Source organism: Phoca vitulina, unplaced genomic scaffold (genome assembly GCF_004348235.1).
Source record: "Phoca vitulina isolate PV1807 unplaced genomic scaffold, GSC_HSeal_1.0 scaffold44, whole genome shotgun sequence".
NCBI classification, from domain to species: Eukaryota; Metazoa; Chordata; class Mammalia; order Carnivora; family Phocidae; genus Phoca; species Phoca vitulina.
The window spans coordinates 504,929-527,127 of record NW_022589747.1 but is presented as its reverse complement, the minus strand read 5'-3'; the positions used below and the strand labels follow the sequence as shown (position 1 = coordinate 527,127).

General features: G+C 54.4%; 1 protein-coding gene across 4 annotated transcripts in view; it reads right to left on the bottom strand.

Annotated features, from left to right (window-relative positions):
* OGDH (oxoglutarate dehydrogenase) overlaps positions 1–22,199 on the bottom strand; it is a 70,832-nt gene that overhangs the window by 27,522 nt on the left and 21,111 nt on the right. For 2 of the 4 annotated variants that reach the window (XM_032430481.1, XM_032430482.1), the window contains exons 3-6: positions 17,385–17,576; positions 15,760–15,862; positions 10,150–10,194; positions 1,101–1,216 (exon numbers count right to left, since the gene is read on the bottom strand). In XM_032430481.1, the coding sequence (XP_032286372.1) occupies positions 1,101–1,216; positions 10,150–10,194; positions 15,760–15,862; positions 17,385–17,576 (456 nt within the window). Of the gene's footprint in view, positions 1–1,100; positions 1,217–10,149; positions 10,195–15,759; positions 15,863–15,980; positions 16,072–17,384; positions 17,577–22,199 lie in introns of all 4 variants that reach the window. The other 2 variants (XM_032430483.1, XM_032430484.1) reach the window with 2 other exon arrangements.

Sequence of the window (22,199 nt, the reverse complement as noted above, 5' to 3'; positions counted from 1 at the left end):
CACCCCCCCCCCCCCCCCCGCCCCCCCACCCCCCCCCCCCCCCCCCCCCCCCCCCCCCCCCCCCCCCCCCCCCCCACCCCCCCCCCCCCCCCCCCCCCCCCCCCCCCCCCCCCCCCCCCCCCCCAACGCCCACACCCCTCCCCACCCCTCCCAGTGTCCACACCCTACGTTGGCACCAAGTCAGCGAGTGTCCACATTTTCCCAGTAGCCTGGGGGAGGTGATGAAGGCCGAGCTGAGATGCTGACACCACAGGACGCGTGTCGCACGTTAAAGACCACGTCAGCAGCAGACGCTCAGACCTTCCCAGGCCACCACAGCCCCGTGTGGCAGCAGCAGTGGGAGCATTCTGATCAGACCCCGCTGGCTAGAGCGGGTCCCCTCACCACGCCCGAGTCACGGATCGGGGTGTGAGCGGCAGTGCCGGTGCCCGGCGGGGAGAGCCCCGCTACTGGGCGTCACGCAGCCAGGGCGCGCCAAGGACGCCAGGTGCCCCCACGATCGAGCGTGCGCGCCCGGCAACACCCCAGGTGACGGCACGATGCCTCTGGGGAGCCCCGTCCAGAGTACTTGTTTCCTCCGTCTGTCCTACTGGGCAGCGTCGGCACGGACCCCCACCCGTACGGACGAGGCCTGGACTCAGGCAGGGGGCAGCGCAGCCCCCACGTAGCTGCTGCGCGTGTGTGCGGCAGGCCCAGCAGGCTCCGCGCGAACCAGGTCCAGAAAGGAGAAGGGACAGAGGAGAAGAGCAGAAGAGCAGGCGAGCAGACAGACTTCTGTCTGGGCCGGGGAGCCCCGCTCTAGCCGCGGCCCAAGGCGCCTCGTCCCCGGCGGCTGGAGCGGGTTCCGGGGAACCTCCACACCTGAAATAAGCTCCCACGGAGACCAAAACGCACAGAGACGCTTGTTCTCCCCTATGGTTGATGGTAAAAATAAAAAGCATGAATTTTTATCTATAAAACAGCAAAAAAGCTCCCCTCTTTCTTCCACTTTAAAACAACGGAGGACCAAGAGAAATAACCAGCCTGTCGAGAAGCCTCCAGCCAACACAGGTCTCGGGCAAGCGCACGAGATTTCCGCGGACGCCGCCACGTGCCCTTACCTCCAGCCGCCGGATGATCTCCCGCAGGGGAAGAGCCGACTCCTGCCCCCCGATGAACGTCGTGGTGGGCAGGTGAAAGACCTTGTCCAGGTCGGACTCGTCCAGGCCGTAGAACCCTGCAGGGGTGAGGAGAGACGGGCACAGCCACACGGAGGCCACAGTTTATGGAAAGGGGAAGGGACTCCCCGGAGGAGAGAAGAGAGAAGAGGAAAAATCATAAAAATCTCTGATATACGTAAAAATAAGTAATATTTTACAGCCAGAAACACACACTGTAGCAACAAACAGAAGCTGAGAATATTACTAGCATCACAGCTAAACAAGAATAAAATTCATATTATGCGTGTATTAGTCCAGTGCACCAATTTTTCATAATCTAGAGATAAATGTCTTTCAAGGTCCCAGCAACACAAATTTTGACTTGAAAAGGCACTGAGTAAGTTAATCGGAAAGCAAATGAGAAGTAGTTAAGGAGGGGATTCAAGCAGCGACTGAGGAACTGGTGTGGAAGGGCCCCGCGTCCCGTGTGAGGAGGGGACAGGAGCTGGGGGCGCTGAGGCAGGGGTGACGGCTGCCCCCTGCTCTGAACTGCCTGTCTGCACCCGTCCTGTACGGCGTACTCGGCAGGCCCCCCGACCCCCGCTAACACAGATCTACTGACTTGTCACCAGCATTTCCCGCAGCGCCCGCCACGCAAGGCGCTTCTAACAGCATATTTCGAACTGACACACGCAAAGGAAGGGCTCTCTGTTGGGCACGACGGGCTTGTTTCCCGTCACGGTGACCGTCGCGGGGAAGAGGCTGGAGGACTGTCGGGTGACACAGCAGACTGGGCTCCCGCCGACCCTGACCCTGAGAGCTCATGCCGGCTGGGCGAGGCGGATGCGCCATGGCACACCAACGTGCGGGACACCAGCGCACCGCGGCCCGGGACACCCGGCTGCGCGAGGTCACACTTTGACCTCGTGTCGGCCTAACTGAGCGGCGACAGCACAGGATGGCCGGGAGGGGGCCTCCGGCCGTCGCAGGCAGAACCGCTGGGAGGGCTGAAGAAGTGCCCACGTGCAGGCCCCAGCCCAGCGCTGACTCCCTGGGCGCGCGGGGGCCAGGAACGCCCCGCTGTGCCCATCCAAGCTGCCGTGGGGACCGCAGCCTGCATGCATTTAACACCTCAGCACACACTGTTTAAGTCTTAAAAGCAAATTCTACGTTTTCCAAACCCTTCGTGCTTTCTTGAAACAAAAGTTTTTTCACATGGGGGCAGTGACGGCCGCAGTGGCTTGGGGAAACGCACGTGCCCCTTTCCTGCTGCTATTCTACCCAGAATGGGGACGGGCCACCGCAGAGGTCTGCTGAGGCTCCGGGCGATCACCGCCTGGCTCGTGGTATTTACGGAGGACAGCCAGAATCATGTGGGGGCCATTCTTCCTAGATGCTGAGGACAGGTGTATACACCCTGTCGAGAACACTCTGATCCAGAGACCCTCAGCTTGGCAGGACCCTGCCTTGGTGCGAGGGCGGCTCCTCGGCTACGTCACCCTGTGCTGACCACTCCCGGGCGGTCCTGCTGAGCCTCCAAACGGCCAGCCCTGCTGCTATGTTCTTCAGTCACACAAGAAATTGACTCTCGGACACCGCTTCCAGGAAGGTGGAGCAGACGTACTCCTATCTATTCCCTACTAGCTGCAACTACAGAGCCCAGACATCATAGGTAAAACAAACATAAGACAAAGCCAGAAGGTGGAGAAGGCGGCTGACCAGCCAGTGAGGACCCCAGATTTCCTTCTGGGCTCCCACATCCCAAACTTGGGGCAAAGAACAAACAACCTGAGAACTCCTCCACATGCAGACCAAAAAAGCCCCAATGAAAGCTGCTCTCTCTAAAGGGTCAGGAGAGGGGCAGCTGAGCAGGGCGGAGAACTCAGACAATGACCGCTCTATTCTACCCAAACATGCAGCACACACTGCAGCCCAGCCACACCCCTGCAGGCTGCGAGGCATGTCAACGTCCAGCTCCATCCCAGGGTTTCACAGAAGGCCCACCAGGGAGCCCAGACTTTGCTCCCTCCAAGAGAGGATGCACCAGCCCACTTCCCCATCCTGGCGTCAGCAGGGTCCGTGGGGACCGGGGCCCCTCCCTGCCACGGCAGTGTTCAGACGGGCCCTGCTTTAACAGAGATCAGAGTACGATTCCAAGTCTGATAATACCCAAACATCCTGGTTTCAAGAAAAGAATCCCTCACAACAAGAACCCAGAATCCCTTAGACCGAATGGGGAAAGATAACCAACAGACACTAGCTCCTAGACGGACACTGGAACTACCCGCTTGGGGCTCTCCAGGAGCCATCCTCAGACGACTTTAGTGGGCACTCAGAACGTGACAGGGACGGTGGGAAGCCAAGTATCTACAAAAACTGAAGATGCAGAAAAGGACCAAACGGGAAAGTCTGAAACTGCAAAATGCAATCACCTGAATTAAAGTTGGGCAGGTGGGCTGGAGGGCAGAGGACCAGGGACCGTGAAGACAGAACAAAAGAGATGAACCAATCTGAACAACGGAGAGAAATGAAGAAAGCCTCGGGGACAGGTAACATAAAACAGAAGCCTTCTTGTTTGTGCCCACGAATCCCAGAAGGGGAGGAGGGAAGGGAAGATGAAAAAAGGGACCTGGAAAATAATGGCTGAAATGCCCCAAATATGGCCAGAGACTTCAACCCACAGATCTAAGAAGCAGCGTGAGCCCCCAGGAGAAACCCAAATACAACCACGCCAAAACAGCATAATTACACTTCTCAAAATTAAAGACAAAGAAAAAATCCTGAAAGCAGCCAGAGTAAAAGGAGGGAAAAAAACCACTTGAAGGCAGAGGGTTTCTCATCAGGAGTGGGGGTGGGGGGGGCAGAACAGGGGCACACACTTTTCAGAGCCCCGTATCCAGGAACGGCACGCTTTAGGAACGAAGGGGAAATGGAGCATTCTCAGTTGCAGGGAATGAAGACAGTCTATCACCTACAGGAATGGCTAGAGAAAATTCTCTACAGAGAAAGGAAGTGACATCAGAAGGGATCTTAGACATTAGGAAGGAAGACAGAACATGGAATAAAAAGTACAGGTTAGGGGTGCCTGGGTGGCTCAGTCGTTAAGTGTCTGCCTTCAGCTCAGGTCATGATCCCAGAGTCCTGGGATCAAGCCCCACATCAGGCTCCCTGTTCAGCGGGAAGCCTGCTTCTCCCTCTGCTCCTCCCCCTGCTTGTGTTCCCTCTCTCGCTGTGTCTCTCTGTCAAATAAATAAAATCTTTAAAAAAAAAAAAGTACGGGTTAATAAAGCAGACTTCCCTTCTCCTCCTGGGTCTTCTAACTTAGGGTTGATGGTCGAGGCCAAACTTATGACACTGTCTGTTGTGGTTCTAAACATGTAGAGAAAATATTTAAAACAATTTGATTTTAAATGAAGAAGATAAAGGGATATAGAGGGAGGTACACTTTCTACACTTCATTTGAACTCATAAAACAATGACACCAGTAGATTGTGATAAGCCGTGTACATATAATACCATACCCAGACGGCCACAAAAAACCCTGAAAACAACTACTAAAAACACAAAGATATGACTAAAAATATTGGAATTCTAAAATACAGACTTAAAAACCCATCTGAAGTCAGGAAAAAGAGGGAAGAGAAATGAAAAAGAAAACAAACAGAAAATAAAGAACAAGATGTTAGACTTAAGCCCCAGCATATTAATAATTACATTAAATATAAATGATCTAAATATGCCAACTAAAAGACAGAGATTGACAAAGTGGATTAAAAAATAAAAAAAGACCCGACGATATGCCTGTCTACAAGAAACCCCTTCAAATATAATGATATAGACAGATTAGAAGTAAAAGGATAGAAAAAGATATAACTTGTAAACACAACCAAAAGCAGAGGTGGCTCCATTATTATCAGATAAAGTAGACATCAGAGCAAAGAAAACTACTAGACACAGAGAGGGGCATTACATGATGATAGGTCAATCCATCTAGAAGACAGAGGAATCCCAACTGTGCATGAACCCAATGATGGACCTACAAATAATGTGAACCAAAAACTGAGGACAGAAAGGAGAAAAACAGGCGGCTGGGTGGCTCAGATGGTTAAGTGTCTGCCTTTGGCTCAGGTCATGATCCCAGGGGCCTGGGATCGGGCCCTGCATCAGGCTTCCTGCTCAGTGGGGAGCCTTCTTCTCCCTTTCCTTCTGCTATTCCCTCTGCTTGTGCCCTCTGGCTCTATCTCTGTCAAATAAATAAATAAAACCTTAAGAAAAAAAAAAAGAAAGAAAGGAGAAACAGAAAAACCCACAGATATAGTTGGGAGACTTCAACTCTTCTCTCTCAATAATTCATTTAAAAGGAAAACAGAAAATTGCCAAGGATATAGAAGGACTCAACAACCACCAACCAATAGGATCTAATGGGCATTTACAGAACACTTCGCCCGACAACAGCAGAATACACGTACTTCCCAAGTGCCCATGGAACATATGCCAAGACAGACAGTTCACTGGGCCATAAAAAATCCTCAACAAATTTAGCGGAACTGAAATCATACAGAATGCATTCTCTAACCACAATGGAATGAGACTAGAAATCAATAACAGATAAAAGGAAACTCTCCAAATTATTAGAAATGAAACAACACACTCCTAAATAATCCATGGATGACAGAGGAAGTATTAAAGAGTATCAATACACGGAACTGAATGAAAATGAAAATATGAAATACCAAATTTTGTGGGACAGCTAAAGCAGTTTCCCAGAGGAAAATTTACAGCAGTAAGCACACACATTACAAAAGAGGAAAAGTCTCAGGGTGTCTGAGTGGCTCTGTCAGTTAAGTGTCCGACTCTTGGTTTTAGCTCAGGTCTTGCTCTCAGGGTCGTGAGATCGGCTCTGCATCAGGGTCCGTGCTCAGCATGGAGTCTGCTTGGAATTCTCCCTCTCCCTCTGCCCCTCCTCCTGTGCACTCTCTCTCTCCCTCTCTCTCTCTCTAAATAAATAAAATCTTAAAAAAAAAAAAAAAGGAAAAATCTCAAATCAGTAATCTAAACTCCCACCACAAGAACCTAGAAAAGGAGGGGGAAAAACCCACATAGAAAGTAGAAATAAGGAAATAATAAAGATAAGAGCAGAAATCTATTTAAATCAATTGTACTGAAAACAGCAAAACAACAGAGAAAAGTCAACGAAACAAGGAGCTGATTCTCTGAAAAGATCAGTAACACTGACAAACCTCTAACAAGACTAACAAAGGAAAAGGGGTGCCAGGGTGGCTCAATCAGTTAAGCGTCTGCCTTTGGCTCGGGTCATGATCCTGGGATCCTGGGTTTGAGCCCTGCATCGGGCTCTCCACTCAGCGGAGAGTCTTCTTCTCCCTCTCACTCTCCCTCTGTGCACACATGCTCTCTCTCTCTCAAATAAGTAAAATCTTAAAAAACAAAACAAAACACTAACAAAGACACAAATTACCAATATCAGGAACAAAACAGGATAACAATACAGACCCCACAGATATCAACAAGATACTAAGGGAATACTATGAACAACTCTATATATGTACACTTGACAACTCAGATGAAACACACCATTCCTAGAACAATGTGAACTGCCACTACTCACGCAGCATGAAACAGATAATTTGCAATAGTTCTGCAACTATTTTTTTTTAAAGATTTATTTTATTTTATTTTATTCATTCGAGAGAAAGACATACAGACAGAGAGAACACGAGCAGCGGTAGAGGCAGAAGGAAAGGGAGAAGCAGGCTCCCCGCTGAGCCAAGAGCCCAATGTGGGGCTCGATACCAGGACCCTGGAATCATGACCTTAGCTGAAAGCAGATGCTTTACCATCTGAGTCACCCAGGCGCCCCAATAGCTCTACAACTATTAAGGACATTGAATTCCTAAATAAAAAGCTTCTGAAAAAGAAATCTCCAAACCCACATGGTTTTGTTGCAGAATTCTACCAAATACTTAAAGAAGAATTAACACCAGCTCTAAAATCTCTTTCAAAGTATTAAGCAGAAAAGGAACAACAACAACAGCTCATTTTATGAGGCTAGGACTACCTTGATACGAATGGCAAAGACAAATGAAAGAAAATTACAAACCAATATCCCTCATTAATATACATGCAAGAAATACATAGGTGCAGCAATATTTAAAAAGAATTTGGCACCATAACCAAGTGAAGTTTATTCCAGTGATACAAGATTGGTTCAATATCTGAAAATCAGTGTAATCTGCTATACTATCAAGTTAAAGAAGAAAAATCACCCGGCTGTATCAATAGATGCAGAAAATTTTCACACTTCTTCAAAATAAAAACTAGCAAAAAAACAGGAATAGAAGGGAACTTCTTCAACTTGATAACATCTACAAAAAATCTATAGCTAATATTATACTTGGTGATGAAAGACAGAACTTTCCCCCTAAGATCAAAAACAAGGTAAAGATGTACATTCTCAGGACTCTTACTTAACATAGTGCTAAAAGTTCCAGCCAACACAATTACGCATGAAAAGGAAATAAAAGGCACACAGGTTAAAAAGAAAGAAAGAACTGTTCCTCTTGTGAGATGATACGATTATCTGCACAGAAAATCCTAAGGAATCTACCAAAAAAAAAAAAAAAAAAGTCCTAGAATAAGTGAGCTCAGCAAAACCACAGGATATAATATAAACACAAAAATCAACTGTATTTCTAGATATTAGTAATGATATGTAGACACTAAAATTAAAAAGAAAAAGAATCTTGGGCATAAATCTAACAAAACACACACATGACTTGAAAACTACGAAAAGCTGATGAAATAGATCAAAAAAAGATCTAAATAAATGGAGAGGCATACTATGTTCATGGATTGGGAGGCAATGGAGTAAACACGCCAATTCTCTTAAACAGATCTGTAGGTTTAGCACCATTGTTACCAAAATGTCAGCAAGTTGTTTTGTAAACACAGACAAGCCTTCTCTCAAATTCATCTGGAAAGAGAAAGGCCAAAACAGTTCAGAAGCAGGAAAATAAAGCTCAGTAGCTACGGTAACCCAGAGAGTGACAGTGGTTGGGGAACAGACACAGGCTAGGAAAGGATCGAGAATCCAGGAACAGATCGGCGCAAGTCAATCCAACTGATTTTTGACAAAAATGCAAAAGCAATTAAACAGAGGGAAGACAAAGTTTCCAAGTGTCGGAGAAACCGGACATCCACAGGCAAAAAACAAAAAAAAAACCCTTGACCTAAACTTCAGGTTTTATACAGAAATTAACTCAAAATGGATCGTAGATTTAAATGTAAAATGCAAAACTAGAGAACCATTAGAAAAATAGATAGAAGGGGTGGCTGGGTGGCTCAGAAGGTTAAGAGGCCAACTCTTGATTTCAGTTCAGGTCATGATCTCCGGGTTAGGAGATCAAGCCCAGCGTCAGGCTACTCGCTTGGTGTGGAGCCTACTTAAGATTCTCTCTCGGGGCGCCTGGGTGGCTCAGATGGTTAAGCATCTGCCTTCGGCTCGGGTCATGATCCCAGGGTCCTGGGATTGAGCCCCATGTCCAGCTCCTGGCTCAGCGGGGAGCCTGCTTCTCCCTCTGCCTCTCCCCCTGCTCGTGCTCTCTCTCTCTCTCTCTGTGTGTCTTGAATGAATAAATAAAATCTTTAAAAATTAAAAAAAAAAAAAAAGATTCTCTCTCTCCCTCTGCCTCTGCCCCTCTCCCCACTCACCCTCTCTCTCTAAAATAAATAAATACATCCTAAAGAAAAAAAGAAAAATACGTAGGAGAAAATCTGGGTTCTGAGGTTTGGCAACAAAAGCACAATTCATAAAAGGGAACGCTGACAAACTAGACTTTATCAGAATTCAAGATTTTGCCCGGCAAAAGACCCGATTAGCCAAAGAATGGGAACAATGCAAAGGTCCTCCGAGTGAATGAATAGTGGAAGCAAGTGTGGGACACCCACGGCAAGGAGTTCTGCTCAGCAAGAAGGGACAAGCCAGTGTTACAAAGCCACCTGGCTCGAACCCCAGAAAAATCAGGCTGATTGAAAACTGGCAATTCCAAAATATTACACACTGTGATTGCATTTGCATAACATTCTTGCACTGACGAATTACAGAAATGGAGCCCAGGATAGTGGCTACTAGGGGTTAAATGGGAGTAGGATGGAGGGGAAGCGGGTGTGGCTAAGGAAGGCTGCAGGAAGGCACCCCCGAGGTGACGAGGTGACGTGTGGCCTAGCCAGCACCCTGGTGGGATGTGCTATGGTGTACAAGACGTTACCACCGTGGGACTGGCTGTGAGGCACGAGGCTCCCTGTGAATTCTTACAACTGCATATTAATCTATGATGATTGCAAAAACAAAAAGTGTAATCAAAACTGGGGTCTCACAGCTACGATCAGATGGAGGAAAACGAGAAGTTCTCAGGGCCACCTGGCATGGAGGGAAGCCTGGCCACCGGGGAAGTGACAACAGGCAGACGGGGACCAGCACCTCACTCTGGATTCTTCAAAGGTGCTTTGCCCAGAACCATGGGTCACTGAGGATTCCTTACTTCATGGAGTAAGTTTTTATCAATACTTCAACTGTCCTTCAAACATGGGAAGATCAACAGAGAAATCTCGTCCCAAATGCCCAGGAAGCAGAATCTGAAAGAATCCAGAGCCCAGTTGAAGACACAGTGCAGAGGTGGAGGAAAGGGTGTGCCGACATGCAGAATGCCGTGTGGCCTCCGCCCCCCGCCGGCTCGGCAGGAGCTCCAGGCAGCCTGCACTAGAAGACAAGCTCAGCGAAGCAGAGGCAAGACACACGGGAGGTGAGAATGGACGGAAACAGATATGACACAGAAGTGGCGATCCCTGCTGGGTGACAGCTGAATGACGGGACAACGCACTTCAGTACAATTAACAGTCAACTTTCCCCAAATCGCATGCTGGGAAAAGTTGCACATCCTGTTCAAATGAGGTCCTCAGCTCCAGAAAGGTGAAAGGCGCGTTATTTTCCTACCTCCTACTGTTAGCATTCGGAGTCGTTCCTTGAACACTGCAAGGTCTGAGAGGCAGAGTGAGGTGGCGTGGGTGAGCGCAGAAGGAAAAAGACAGTGAGAGTTAGTTCAAGACCCAGACATCCCAACCCTGCACCGTCACCGCGGTCACGGGGGGCACAGACACCGCCACACAGACAGACACCGGAGGGGAACAGGGTGGGGCTCAGGGGGCCGACAGCTACTGGGGCACCCGTGGGAACTGCTCAGAAACAGCTGGAATGAGGTGAGCCCAAAGGAGGGAAAGGCCGCTCCTGACGCAGGAAAGACCTCCTTGCTTCCCTGTCCTGGAGAAGAGGCCGACACAGCGCTCTCCTGGGAAATCGAACCCACCCAACCTAGCTTCGGGCTCACAAAACCAGGGAACAGAAAATGAAAAGGCCTAATTTCTAGCAGACGGTCCTCACAAGTGGGGCAGCAGGTAATGGGCTAGACCCTAACCCTCCAGATTCTGATGGGTCCTAAGGACAGAGGTGGGTCCTTGGTCCCTGCTCAGCGACAAGGCAGAACCGGGAGGGAGCTCAGCTGCACAGAACCGCCCCAGGACTGCCCACGGTCCCGCTGCAGCAAGCTTTCCTGGCCGCTGGTGAAAGCCAAGGTGTTCGTCTGGATACACAAAGCACCCTCCTTCCCCTGACCCTGGTCCCCCGGGGGCCGGGGGCCGGGAGGCTCGTGGCGGCAGGGCACGCAAGGGCAGGCAGCTGAGTGGTGGGAGCGCGCTCACGGTCACCGCAGCTGCTCCCTGCCCCGGCAGTGCAGAGGAAGGCCAGCGGACGCTGCCTTGGAGGTGGAGAGCAAAAACTCTGAGTCAGAGGAGGCAGGGCCCCCCGCTCGGGGTGGGCAAGCCCTCCTCCTCGTCCGCGGGGACAGCGGCACCCAGCCAAGACCGCAGAGCCGGCGGCTCTTAAGACAACAGATCATCCAAGTTCCTCACAGAAGTGTGGATGCCTTGCTTACGGGCAAGAAAAAAGAATCTTCCTTTTTCCCCTGCAATCCTCAGAATCGAGACGGAGGACCGCGCCCCGCCACAACAGCGAACTGCAAGCGTGCCCTATTTTCAGAAACTCTATAGGTGACACATGGAATGTCTTGAAATGCTGACATCTGTTCACTCCGGGTACTGGTTCTGTGGATTCTTATCTGTACTTCCTGGCAGATTTAACAGAAGACACGAACAGCCGGTGTTGTGTCATCTGCAGAGAGCACACGGGGGTCCCCGCAACCCACACGTTACTCCCTGATGTGCACATGACCCTGCTGGAGACACGGAGCGGCTGGGATTCAGCCACGGTGCCCCCCGGCCTGCCTGGGCGTCTGGGAGGACACCTCTGCAAGGCATGACCCCTGCGACCTTGGCTCGGCGTGAGCCCGACCCCCAGCTCTTCACTCATGGCCGCACACGGCAGCCTACAGGTGTCAAGTGAACTGCTCTGTGTTGCTCTGAAATTAGGAAAGCTAACTAAAGATCAACTCTATTTTTAGTCATTCTCCCCAGATGTCAAGGGAGCAAAAGTGGCCCTGGTGGACATGGAGTGCTCTAGAAGGTCAGCAGGCCGGCAGCGAGACTCCGGTCCAGGCCACGCCGGAACGAGCTAGCCCACTGACGTGGTCGAAGTGCTGCCATTTTGGACTCCTGATTTGGCCTTTTAACTACAGGCACCCCTTGTTTCACCGCACTTCACAGATACTGAGTTTTGTGTGTTTTTCTCTCTTTTATAAATTTTAGGAATTTACAACTTTGCGGCAGCCCGGTATCCAGAACGCCCATGGGCCCCATTTCCCCGACAGTATGTGCTCACTTCCTGTCTGCGTCACATTTTGGTAATTCTCGCTACATTGCAAACCTCTCACTCTTCCCCTACCTGCACAGTGCTGTGCTGTGCTGAGCCCCGACAGCTTGGGGGACAGTTAGCAGGACGGTGTGCACGCTGTCTTTGCTCCGACACGGTGTGGCTATTGCACACTTGCTCGGCCACGGGGCAGACCTCGCTCTTGGGCGCACGGGGAACCAAAGAGCTCCCGGGGCTCGCTCTGTGGCCGCGCTGGCTCTCCTGCGCTGGTCTGGAGCCGAGCCCGCAGGACCTCAGCTCAAGCTCATGTCCCGAGACGGCCGGTGTGCGAACACCGACGGCAAACAAGAGAAGCATCGCGGTTTCCTCCCTGTGGTCTACTGAATGGGTTTCAAGTTCCCCTGTAATTATGTTTCAACCTCACATCACAGTAAATGTCTGTCACCTCTGTCCCCGTGAGCAATCACGGTACACATCTACACAGACCCAGAGGTGCCGGCACATCACGCACCGCATGTGAAAGCAAGACACGGAGGGCAGGTCAGTGGGACGTTTCTGCACGTCCCAGACCAGCCGAGGGTGGCTCAGCTCCCTCCCCACCCCAACAAAGCCAGCGCTGCATGCCCACACAGGACACAGGTGTGGTTACGTCCAGTTTGTTTGTAGTGAAGACAGCAATGACCCTGACTCCGCGGGACTCCCCGTCTGGACCTTGCCGTCGATAGCCACACCCTGACCCTAATCTAGGGCCAACCAGAAAGGCCTCGCTAGGAAACCCGATCCTGTCCAGACCCCCTGAGGGATTCAAGGTGGAACACTCCCCCGGGCGTCTCGTGTCAGTGCTCCCGACCCTCGTCCAGGGCCGACCGGGTCCAGATGAGGATGCGTTCCTGGGGCCCACCTGGAACCCAGCTCCTGACAAAACACATCCTGGGAAAAGGTACCCTGTTGCTAATAATCATCCACCCAATTATGGGCCAGCTGAGAAACTGTACTGACGTTAGTTTACATTTAAAATCTGAATTACCGTCATCACTCAACAACGCTTCTGCCGCGCTGGCGGAAGGCAGAACGCTGTGTGCGCACCACATGTGCCGGCAAGCCCAGCATCCCGCCACCCAGGGGCCCTGCATGCCCGCCGAGTCTCCCGTGACCGCTAAGAGCCTGCCCGTGAATTCTCTCCACCCGTCACTTCGGGGGCCAGGAGAATGCGTGTGACATCAGGGTAGGGACCCTAGGCCCGCAATTCCCAACCTTCTCCAAACCAGTCAAAGGTCAAGAGCTTAATGGAAATTATTTCACACAATCTACTTTATTTAAAAAACTGGGAGTGGACATAGCCCTGCTCGCGCTGCACGCCAGCATGAGCAGCCCTCGGAGACAGCCTGCTGCCCCCTGGGCTCACGCCTGCCCCCCGCTGCCCCTCCACCCACCTTCCCCAGCAGTACAACGTGCTCTCAGACATGTGGGGAGCGAGCATCTCCCGAGCCTGGGCTCCCCACAAGGGGATGGAGAAACTGCCTGCATCCACAGGGAGAAGGGGAGGTGAGCCCAGAGGAGGCACAAGAGGGACCCGGGCTCCACACGGAACACACAGGCCACCCTGCTCCAGCCCCAGCTCCGGGGCTCCCTCACCACGATCAGCTCTGGTGTGACCCCAGGCTGCGTGCTCCGTCCCTCGGTTTCTGAATTTACCTCATTACCAGAGGGCCTGGCAGCGACCTAGCTCGAAAGATCGTTAACAATCGCACTAGCTCACAGCGTCATGGAGCTTAGGAAGCTGCAGGCACTGTTCTGAGGATTTTATTTAACTCTGAAGCCGCCTTACAGAGGAGGAGGTGCAGGCCGGTCCTGGCTGAGCCGGGGCTCCCGCCCGGGGAGCTAGCTCTGAGGCCAGGCCTGTGGCCCAGAGGAGGCGAGGGGCATGGAAGCACCCAGAAGTGTCCAGGTCCACGAGCAGCGGTCGGGCTGGACCGGCTGTTTTCCCGAAGACCTACATGCACCAAAGGTGACACAATTCAAACTAACGTTCCTGCAGATTCACTATTTCCGCTTTTTGCACCCAAAGAAAGAACTCATCACAACTATTTCAAATTCTCAGGATGCAAATGCTCTTTCCTCTACAAAGCAGGGGACTGCTCCCTGACTTGGTCCTGGTGGTTCTGAAGGGCTCCTGGCCAGGGGAGGCAGCATCTCCTTCCTCAGAAGAGCCCGGGGGGCTCTGGGGCCACGTCTGTGTGGCCCTCCTGGTGCCTCACGAACTTTCGGGGCACCACTCCAGGAGGGAATGCAGGGTGAGGCCACGGTGGCCGGGAACAAACTGGGAAGAACGACAGAGGCCCTGCCCCCACCCGTGTCTGCCCTCGACCAGCGCTGGGACGGGGACACTGGAGCGTCGCCAGGCGTCCCAGCCTGCACGGGGACCTCTAAGCAACCTCTGCCGGTGCTCCAGGCTGTGGCTGTCCTGCCCTGGCCAGTCTCACGTGGGACCGAGCACAGCTTCACATCTCCCCCCCCACCCCCGCCCTGAAGTTCAAATGAGAGTGGAGAACCACCAAAAAACACCCATTTTAATACCAAGAAACTGACAACCATGAATGAGCCACAGGGTGATGCAGTTTGGGGCGGGAGAGGGTGCCCCCTACCTCCTGTGCCCCCCTCCTGCTGGAATGCCTCACGGTGTCAGAGGCCCTCACCCCTCTCTGGAGAGGCCCCAGGCCTTCAACACCTGGGGGGGCCACCGCGCTGCTTCAGGCCAGGCGAGCACAGGCCGTGTGGGGCGGGGTGCCGCTGGGGCTGCGTGGGGAGGAGGAGGAGAGGGGAAGCAGCCCCGGACCCCCCAGCAGTGGGGGGGCCTTTCTCCAGTGAAGACGGCGGTGACAGACCGCTAGCTAACAGGGACCCTGAAGCCGACGCCGTCGGAAACCTCGCCTTACCTGGCTCGAGCCTGACCACTCACGCCACAGCCCAGGGGTGCTAGAGTGCTGGGGCGTCACAGAGGGTTAGAGACCACTGCTCGAGGAGGCGAGTTCCGTCCCCTCCCGGAGAGCAGCATTAGGGCAGGGAGGCAATCGTGAGTTTTATTAGCATGCACGGTGCGTCCGGTGGGCACCTGGCCATTTCCGGATCAGTCATCTCAGCACAGGTTAGCGGCACGGTGACCGAGAGCAGATTAACTTGAGAAAGCAACTGCAGGGGGAGCCCAGCCGCGCCCTGTGTGTGCTTCCTGGAGGCAGAGGAAGGAGCGGGGACGCGTGACAGCAGCTGCCTGAGCTCCACGCACCGCCCCGCGCGCTGGGATGCCTTCCAAAGTTTCCTTCCTCAGTGTGATCACCAGCGTTTAGGAATCGACACCCGGTGCACCGCGCGCTCTGGAACCCGCCCGTTAAAGGCAGGCCGTGCCGTGCGCCAAGGAGCCCAGCGCGCAGCGAGGCCGCGTCGGGCGGAGGCCGTGCTGAACCGGGACTTGGAAACCAAGCCAGCAGAGCCGGCGTCTGGCATGTCAGGTGACCCGCCTGCCCGGGAGGTCATCTTTTCCTCGGTGCCACAAACCTTGTCTGCCCCAAATTTTACTCTCCGATTTTGAGACTCAGACAATTGAGCTCATGGAGTCTGGCTGAAAAGCTGGGATAAAAGTAACTTGCCCCAAACACGCTAAATTTCAAGTGATCAGAACGAAGGAAACTTAAGAGCCTCTCCCTTCCGTCTGAGGACGTCCTGGCCGCCACAGCCGTGACGCAGAGCAGCTAAGCAGCGCAGCGCTGGCCGCTCCCAGACCCTCACCAAGTTTGTCTGTGGAGGAGATAATGTCAGCGGGCACGGACGAGTCCAGATCGGCGTCCAAAATCCCCAGGGGGTCCAGCTGTGCTACATGGTGCCCTCGTATCTACGGATGGGCCAGCGAGGGAGGGGGACACACACAAAAGGACAGGAGAAAAAAAAGAGGGAAGGGGTAAAAAAAAGTAAAATTACATTAAAATTAGCATTTACAGATTAATTCTCACCCACGTTTGAAGAAACAGTTACCGGAGCATCATCAAAATTTACACAACTAATTCCGAGAGGATCAAGTTTTGCAATGTGGTGACCCCTGACCTGGAAGCAATAACACAAGCAGTCGTTAAGCAGGACCCGCGGGCTGTGGGGGGGAAAAGTTACACTTGGTCAAACTTGAACCCCAAGTAACAAAATTAGTTAAAAAAAAAAAAAGCCTTCAAACATTTTATCATGAAAGTGCTCTTGTGCTTACAAAAAGAGATAAACTCGGGTCACAGTAAACTGGGCAGTTCTGGGGACCCTTGCAGTTCCCCTGGATAAACAAAGTGGGACATGGGTTGATGCCCGCGTGGGGCCGCGCAGCTCAGCACGTTAGTGCCCCCAAGGAGGGGAGCCCAGGCCCCGCCGAGGGGCGCTAGGACTTCGGTTTCTGATCTGAAGTGTCTGAGAAGCAAAAGGAGGAAGACAATCCCTCCCAACTCCAAGTCTTGGCCACCTGACCCACGACTGTTTGCTAGCAGTTTGAGAGCGGGTGGCTGCTGAGGGGGACCTGGGACTGCGTGAAGTTACTGAGGCTACACGAGGCAGGCAACAGCCACCAAATGACCTTCCTCCAGAAATGACCACTGAACAACGCTCCAGAGCACATGGCCATGCCGACCACATGGCTTGGAGCGTCTGTCCACTCGCCAGGACCTGCTGTCCTGACCCGTGGCGTCTCCTGGAAATGTGCTCAGGAGAGACGAGAACTCCGTGTGGTCCATGGAAGAGGCGGCGGCAGGGGAGCCCAGGTGCCCAGGGACCCTGGAAAGCACTCCCCCCCAGGCCTGATTTCTCCTCCTGTCTTCAGAGCTACTCTCAGAACAGGTGTTCTGGTCTGAATTCTGGGCTCCTCCCTGCCAGGGGGAGAAAGGTGGGGGGAGCCCCCCGTGTCCTGCCCAACAGCCTCTGACGGCATGGACCGCTAACTGGAAGACTCCTGGAGACCGCCTGCCCCTCACCCACCTCTCATGCACTCGTGGGCTCTGCTTCTGTCCCAAACTCTACAGGTTCATCTCCTCTGGTCGTATGTGGGTGCTGGTGACTGAGAAGGGGGCACACCCCCTCCGGTCACTGCTCCCTCCTGGTGATCAGCAGCCCCCTCGACACCCCAGCAAGGACAGCTTTTCCCTGCCCACCAGTTTTTCTTGTCAACTTGTGGAATAAACAGGAGCTGTTTACAGGGCAGCTGCCACAGGCAGCAAGGACGTGCTCAAGCGGGCTCAGACGGTCTGTCCCGGCTCTTCCGCTCCTGGCGTATTTCGTGTTTGCCCCCCCCGGCTCCCGGGCACGGAGAGGTGCCTGGTTCCATGACACGTCAGTCGGGGCGCCCTCCGTTACTGATGTACTGCCGGCCGGCGGGTGGGCCTTACCTGGTAGGCTCTGATGAGAGACTGCACTGCCAGGTGGTCCTCCACCAGCTTGTCCACGTTGGGCTGGGCGTCCACCAGGGGCTGTGCTCGCGCCATGGCAGACAGGGAGCCCGGGCTCAGGGGGAGCGGGCTCTGGTAGGCGGTGCCCGGCGGCGCTCCAGCATTGGTGTTTCGGAAAAAAATGTCCCATGACTAAAAACAAAGAAGGAACTCGCATTACCCCATGGCTCACCTAGGATGTAGGACTCATTTTTAGCCCCAAAGAGCAGTGTTCTTGGCAGGCAAGTCACGTCCCGGTTATATTCGCCCACCAGCAGGCTGGTGGGGCCGACTTGCTCCTATGCTGGACAGCCCGATTCCACCCCAGAAGGGTGGGGCCCTGCTTCCATTATTCCCCCGGGATGCCCCCTCTTACCCCCACCCCTAAGACGCAGATGATGTAAGGCTGCCCTTCCATCAAAACCCCAAAGGCCCAAGGTCACACAGCTTTGTGGCACTCCAGTGACATGCCGACTGCTTCCGTGGCGGGCGGCCTGGGAGGCAGGTGAACAGAGGCCTTCCCGCCCCATCTGGCCCCGGCCCAGTTATCTGGAAGACCAGCGCTCCTGGCCCTTGTCTGCAGCTGCCCCGACGGGACCACCTGAGGGGGGCCGAGCATTCCAAGTATCTCTCCAGACCCAGAGGCTGGGCACAGTCTTGGGGGGCCCGGGCTGGCCTTGCTCATGCTTGTGTTCCCAGGTGCAAGATGGAATTGGGGCCCTTGTAAGGAGCCCAGGGCTCGTATCTGGAAGCCTGCCATGCTCCTTCACTGACCGCTGGAGAAACAGCCTCGTCTGTAATTCAGGAGGGCCCCTTAGGAGATGCGGGGGTGCGGGCTCAGAGACTGAACTTGGGATCTCAGCTCCGACACATGGGTGAGTCACCCAACTTCCTGTGCTCTGTCACCTGTAAGAGGAGGACACCCGTGTGTAACCCTCGCAGGTCTGTTGTAGAGATCGAATCACATGGCTAAAGACTCTCAGAACGCAGTCCGTGGGCAACAAGAACTTCACTGGCGTTACCGCTGCTTGTGATTTCCTCTGTGCTAACACGAACGATCTCATTTCCTTCTGTCCTTCTGTTCTCGGTATTCCGTGCTTGGAAGATTCCATTTGCAATTTACAGAGATACCATGAACTACGACAGTTTATCACCTCAAGCAAAGATGTAAGGTTTCCAAAAAAACGTATATCCGAGCTCAGAGAACTGAAGGCTTAGTAACATTCCTTTGGAAAAAAGAACACTATTGAAAACCAGCAAGTTCAGACACACAAAAATGTCATCCTTCCTCAGTGTCTGAGGACCTTTCTGTCAGTAAGCAGATTGAGACCCATGACAAACACTGCTGGACTTCTGTGCCCACCATCCCAGGAGGAGCTCCCGGGACGCTGTCCCGAGGAGCTCGGCCGGGGCTCGGCGGGCATCGCACGGGTGGTCCGTATGCGGACTGACGCCATGGCGTGGGTCCTCACGGTCTTCTGGCTTTCTCAGGCAGGCTCTGTTCAGGGCTGTTCGGGGCCCCTGAGTGACCGGTCACAAGCTCGTCACCAGCACAGGCCTGGCGCACTTCCTCACGTGGGGCAGCCTGGCCTCTCCCTACAACTGCTTTGGAGGGAGCTTTGCAGAACGTTTAAATCGTTCTACAATAAGAACATATTCTCCCTTGTGTGTTCAGAAAAGGTGATTTTTAAAAATCAAATCATTAGCGGGATGACCGTCCAACACGGAGTTGTACACTTTATGTGATTTTGTGTCTCAGTAACAGTTTTAAAATGTTTTAACCCATTAGTCCAGGTTTTACTGTTTTTACCTTGCTGGTTAATTTTCAGCGTGTCAGCTGATGGTAGACAGGATGTGGGGCTCTCTCCTGGCACCTGCCTTTAACGCCGACATAAAGCCTCTTGTGCCATAAAAACTGACAGCCGGGGCACCCTCTGCAATCCAGGACTCGGGGGCCCAGGCCATCCCCTCACCCCTCACCCCTCAAACTGGTGCCGCCAATTCTCTGGCCCTCCTCTGACATGGGTGAAGGGCAGCATGTTCACCAGGAAAGATAGCTGCCTTCGTTTCTGGAGGGAAAGAGAGGCCACCTGAGTATCGACTCCTAAGGGAAGGGAGGCTGCCTCTCTGCTCCCACCTGCTTCGCTACAAGGACACAAGGAGCTAACACACTGGACCCCCCACATACTTCTGACCTCGTGGAGCTTTTCCAGCACGTCCAAGTGAGCCCCTGCATCTGGGGAGTGGCTCTGGCCCAGGGCTCTCGCTGGCCTCCGTCCAGGCCTCCAGTGACCGAGGGCCTGGCCCAGAAGGAGCCCCTCGGAGGCGGCAGTGAGGCAAAAGCCAACAGCATGCCGCCCAGAGCACTGGGATGGCCAGATCATGGGGACGGCCACAGGGACACGGGTCAGTGGCAGCCCTCACGTAAACACCATCGTTCACCCGCCCACCCTGCTGAGGAAATGCAGACATGAAAGGCCTCTCCAGCGGAGGCGGAGGGCACAGCCAGAGACAAGAGCGGCAGGGGCCCCATCCAGCCCGGCCCCGGGAAGGGGGGGCGCAGGCGATCGCCACCATCGGGCCTCCTCTCTCTGACCTTCTTTTGTGCTTGGGAGTAAAACTCCAGGTGATTTCCAATTGGTTGAGGACAAAAGCACAGCCGCAAACCCTGCTGGTGCTGGAGGCGGTCAGAAGAAACTGGTTCACTCCAGTCCTGCAGGGACAGGGAGCCAGCAGCAGGACCATGGCTGAATGCGGCGCCTGCCTCCCGTCACTCACCCCCACACCCAGCCGGCCTGGACACCTGCCCTCCAGCGGGCCCCCCCCCCCCCCAACAGCAGCGAGCCGCCTGCCACCAAGACCCGGGAGGCTTTCACACGCAGACCTCTGCAGCGGGAGTCCAGGGCGGCGTGGCTGCACGCACTTGCACACCCACCGCCCCTCAACCTAAAGCGGGCACGTTTCAGGGTCACTCAGACCTCACCAAAGCTCACTGAATATGTCTCTGGAAGCGGAGGTCATGTTTTGGCTGCAGGCCTCACCACCCCCCAGAGCTGCTTCCATCCCTCCAATGGTTTCTGCTGCCCAAGGAGCCTCTCTCCCTCCCTCACCCCTGCCCCCGAACCCGGGGCGGGGGGGGGGACACACGGGGCCTCGTCGTCACCCGGAGAGGGCTTCCTGTCTGAGGGGCGCAGCCCTCGCTGGTGCACACCTCGGCAGCTGGTTTTACAGACCTGCACGCTCACCGGCTGCCACACTCGGTGGAGAGGGGGCCGCGAGGCTGCAGCGGCCCGTCAGGGGAGCCCCTCCCTCTGGAGGAGGAAGCTTCCAGCAAAGGATGTCTGCCCCGCGCACCTGCTCCGTCGAAGCGAGCGGCCCCAGGCTTGAGTGTGTGTGCACACGTGCGCATGCGGCACATTCGCGTTCCTCTCCGAGCCAAACTCATTCCTTGTCTGGACACCCCAACCCTGGGGCTCCAGCAGTAACTGCAGCGACAAAGCCGGAGTGAAAGGAAACCCAGGGACCGGCCGGTGGGGCGGATTTCACAGCACAGACCCTAAGAGCGCGTCCGGCAGTCTCTGGAACACCCCCGACCAACAGGGCACAGCCGACCCTGGCTGTGGTCTGGGGCTGCGGTACTTGGGCCCAGAGGGTGGCCTTGTGTGTCAGACGCAGCCGGGCGCAAGTCCCAGCCCACCTCGCCCGGCCATGCGCTCACCGCCTCCTCCAAGTGCCACGCGAGCCATCAGCCACCACAGACTCACGCCGGGGTCCACACACCCCGTCGCCAAGCTCTCCATCTGCCTCTGGCGCACAACCAACCCCCCGAGGAAACTCTCCGTCCCCTGCCTGCCCTAGAACCTCCCAGTGGCTGCTGAAGGACACTCCATCCTCTGCGCACCGCTGGAGAGGGAGTGGTGGCCTGAGCACCAGGGACGAGAGAAGGCGCCTGCCCCCGGGGGGCCAGCTCCTCGACCCAGCAGGACGGGAGGCTTCCAGGGACGCTCTGCCCGCACTGGAGCGGGCTTCCCAAAGGCACTCAGGACGTGCGCAGGTGAGCACTGTCACTCACAAGTTCAATCCCACGGACACCCGCTGAGGCTGCCTCGCGCAGCCTGCTTTCAGGTTTGGGGACTGGTGGACGACCACACAGAGCCCCTCCCTCAGGAACGGCAGGAACAGGAGCGAGCGTGGGAATTCGGGACAGGCACGGGGGCGGAGGCGGAAGATGGCACTTCGGGGGCAGCCAGTGCCGTGAGCCCTGCGGGACAGGGTGACCCGGCAGAGACAAGACTGCAGAGTTGGATGGAGCCAGGCCACAGGCCACGCGGGAAGAGGGGACAGCCATCAGCGGAGCTGAGTCCATCACTTGTTGCTGAAATGACCTCACCAAAACACGGTAGGTTTTAAGTGTGAATGAGGAGAGTATTATGGTTGAAACGACACCAGAATTCTTACTTCCAATTTCACACAAATGAAAGCATTCACCTATAGCCTCGAAGCTCCGTTCCAAAATCCATGACCCCCACACCGTGCCAATCTCCCAGACCTCCCGTACCCACGACGGGCTCTCCGCCTAAGCACAGGAAGCCCTTCGAAGGCTGCGCACGTGTCCCTTTTCCTCTGCAACGTCCTAAGGAAGCTACTCCAGGCTATGCACACAGCAGAGTCACATTCAGACAGGTTCAGACTCCTCCTCAGGGTGGACAGCCTGACAAGTCAGCTGCGGTGCCAGGGGCGGTGTCGGGGGGGGGGTGTCAGGTGGGGTGTCGGGGG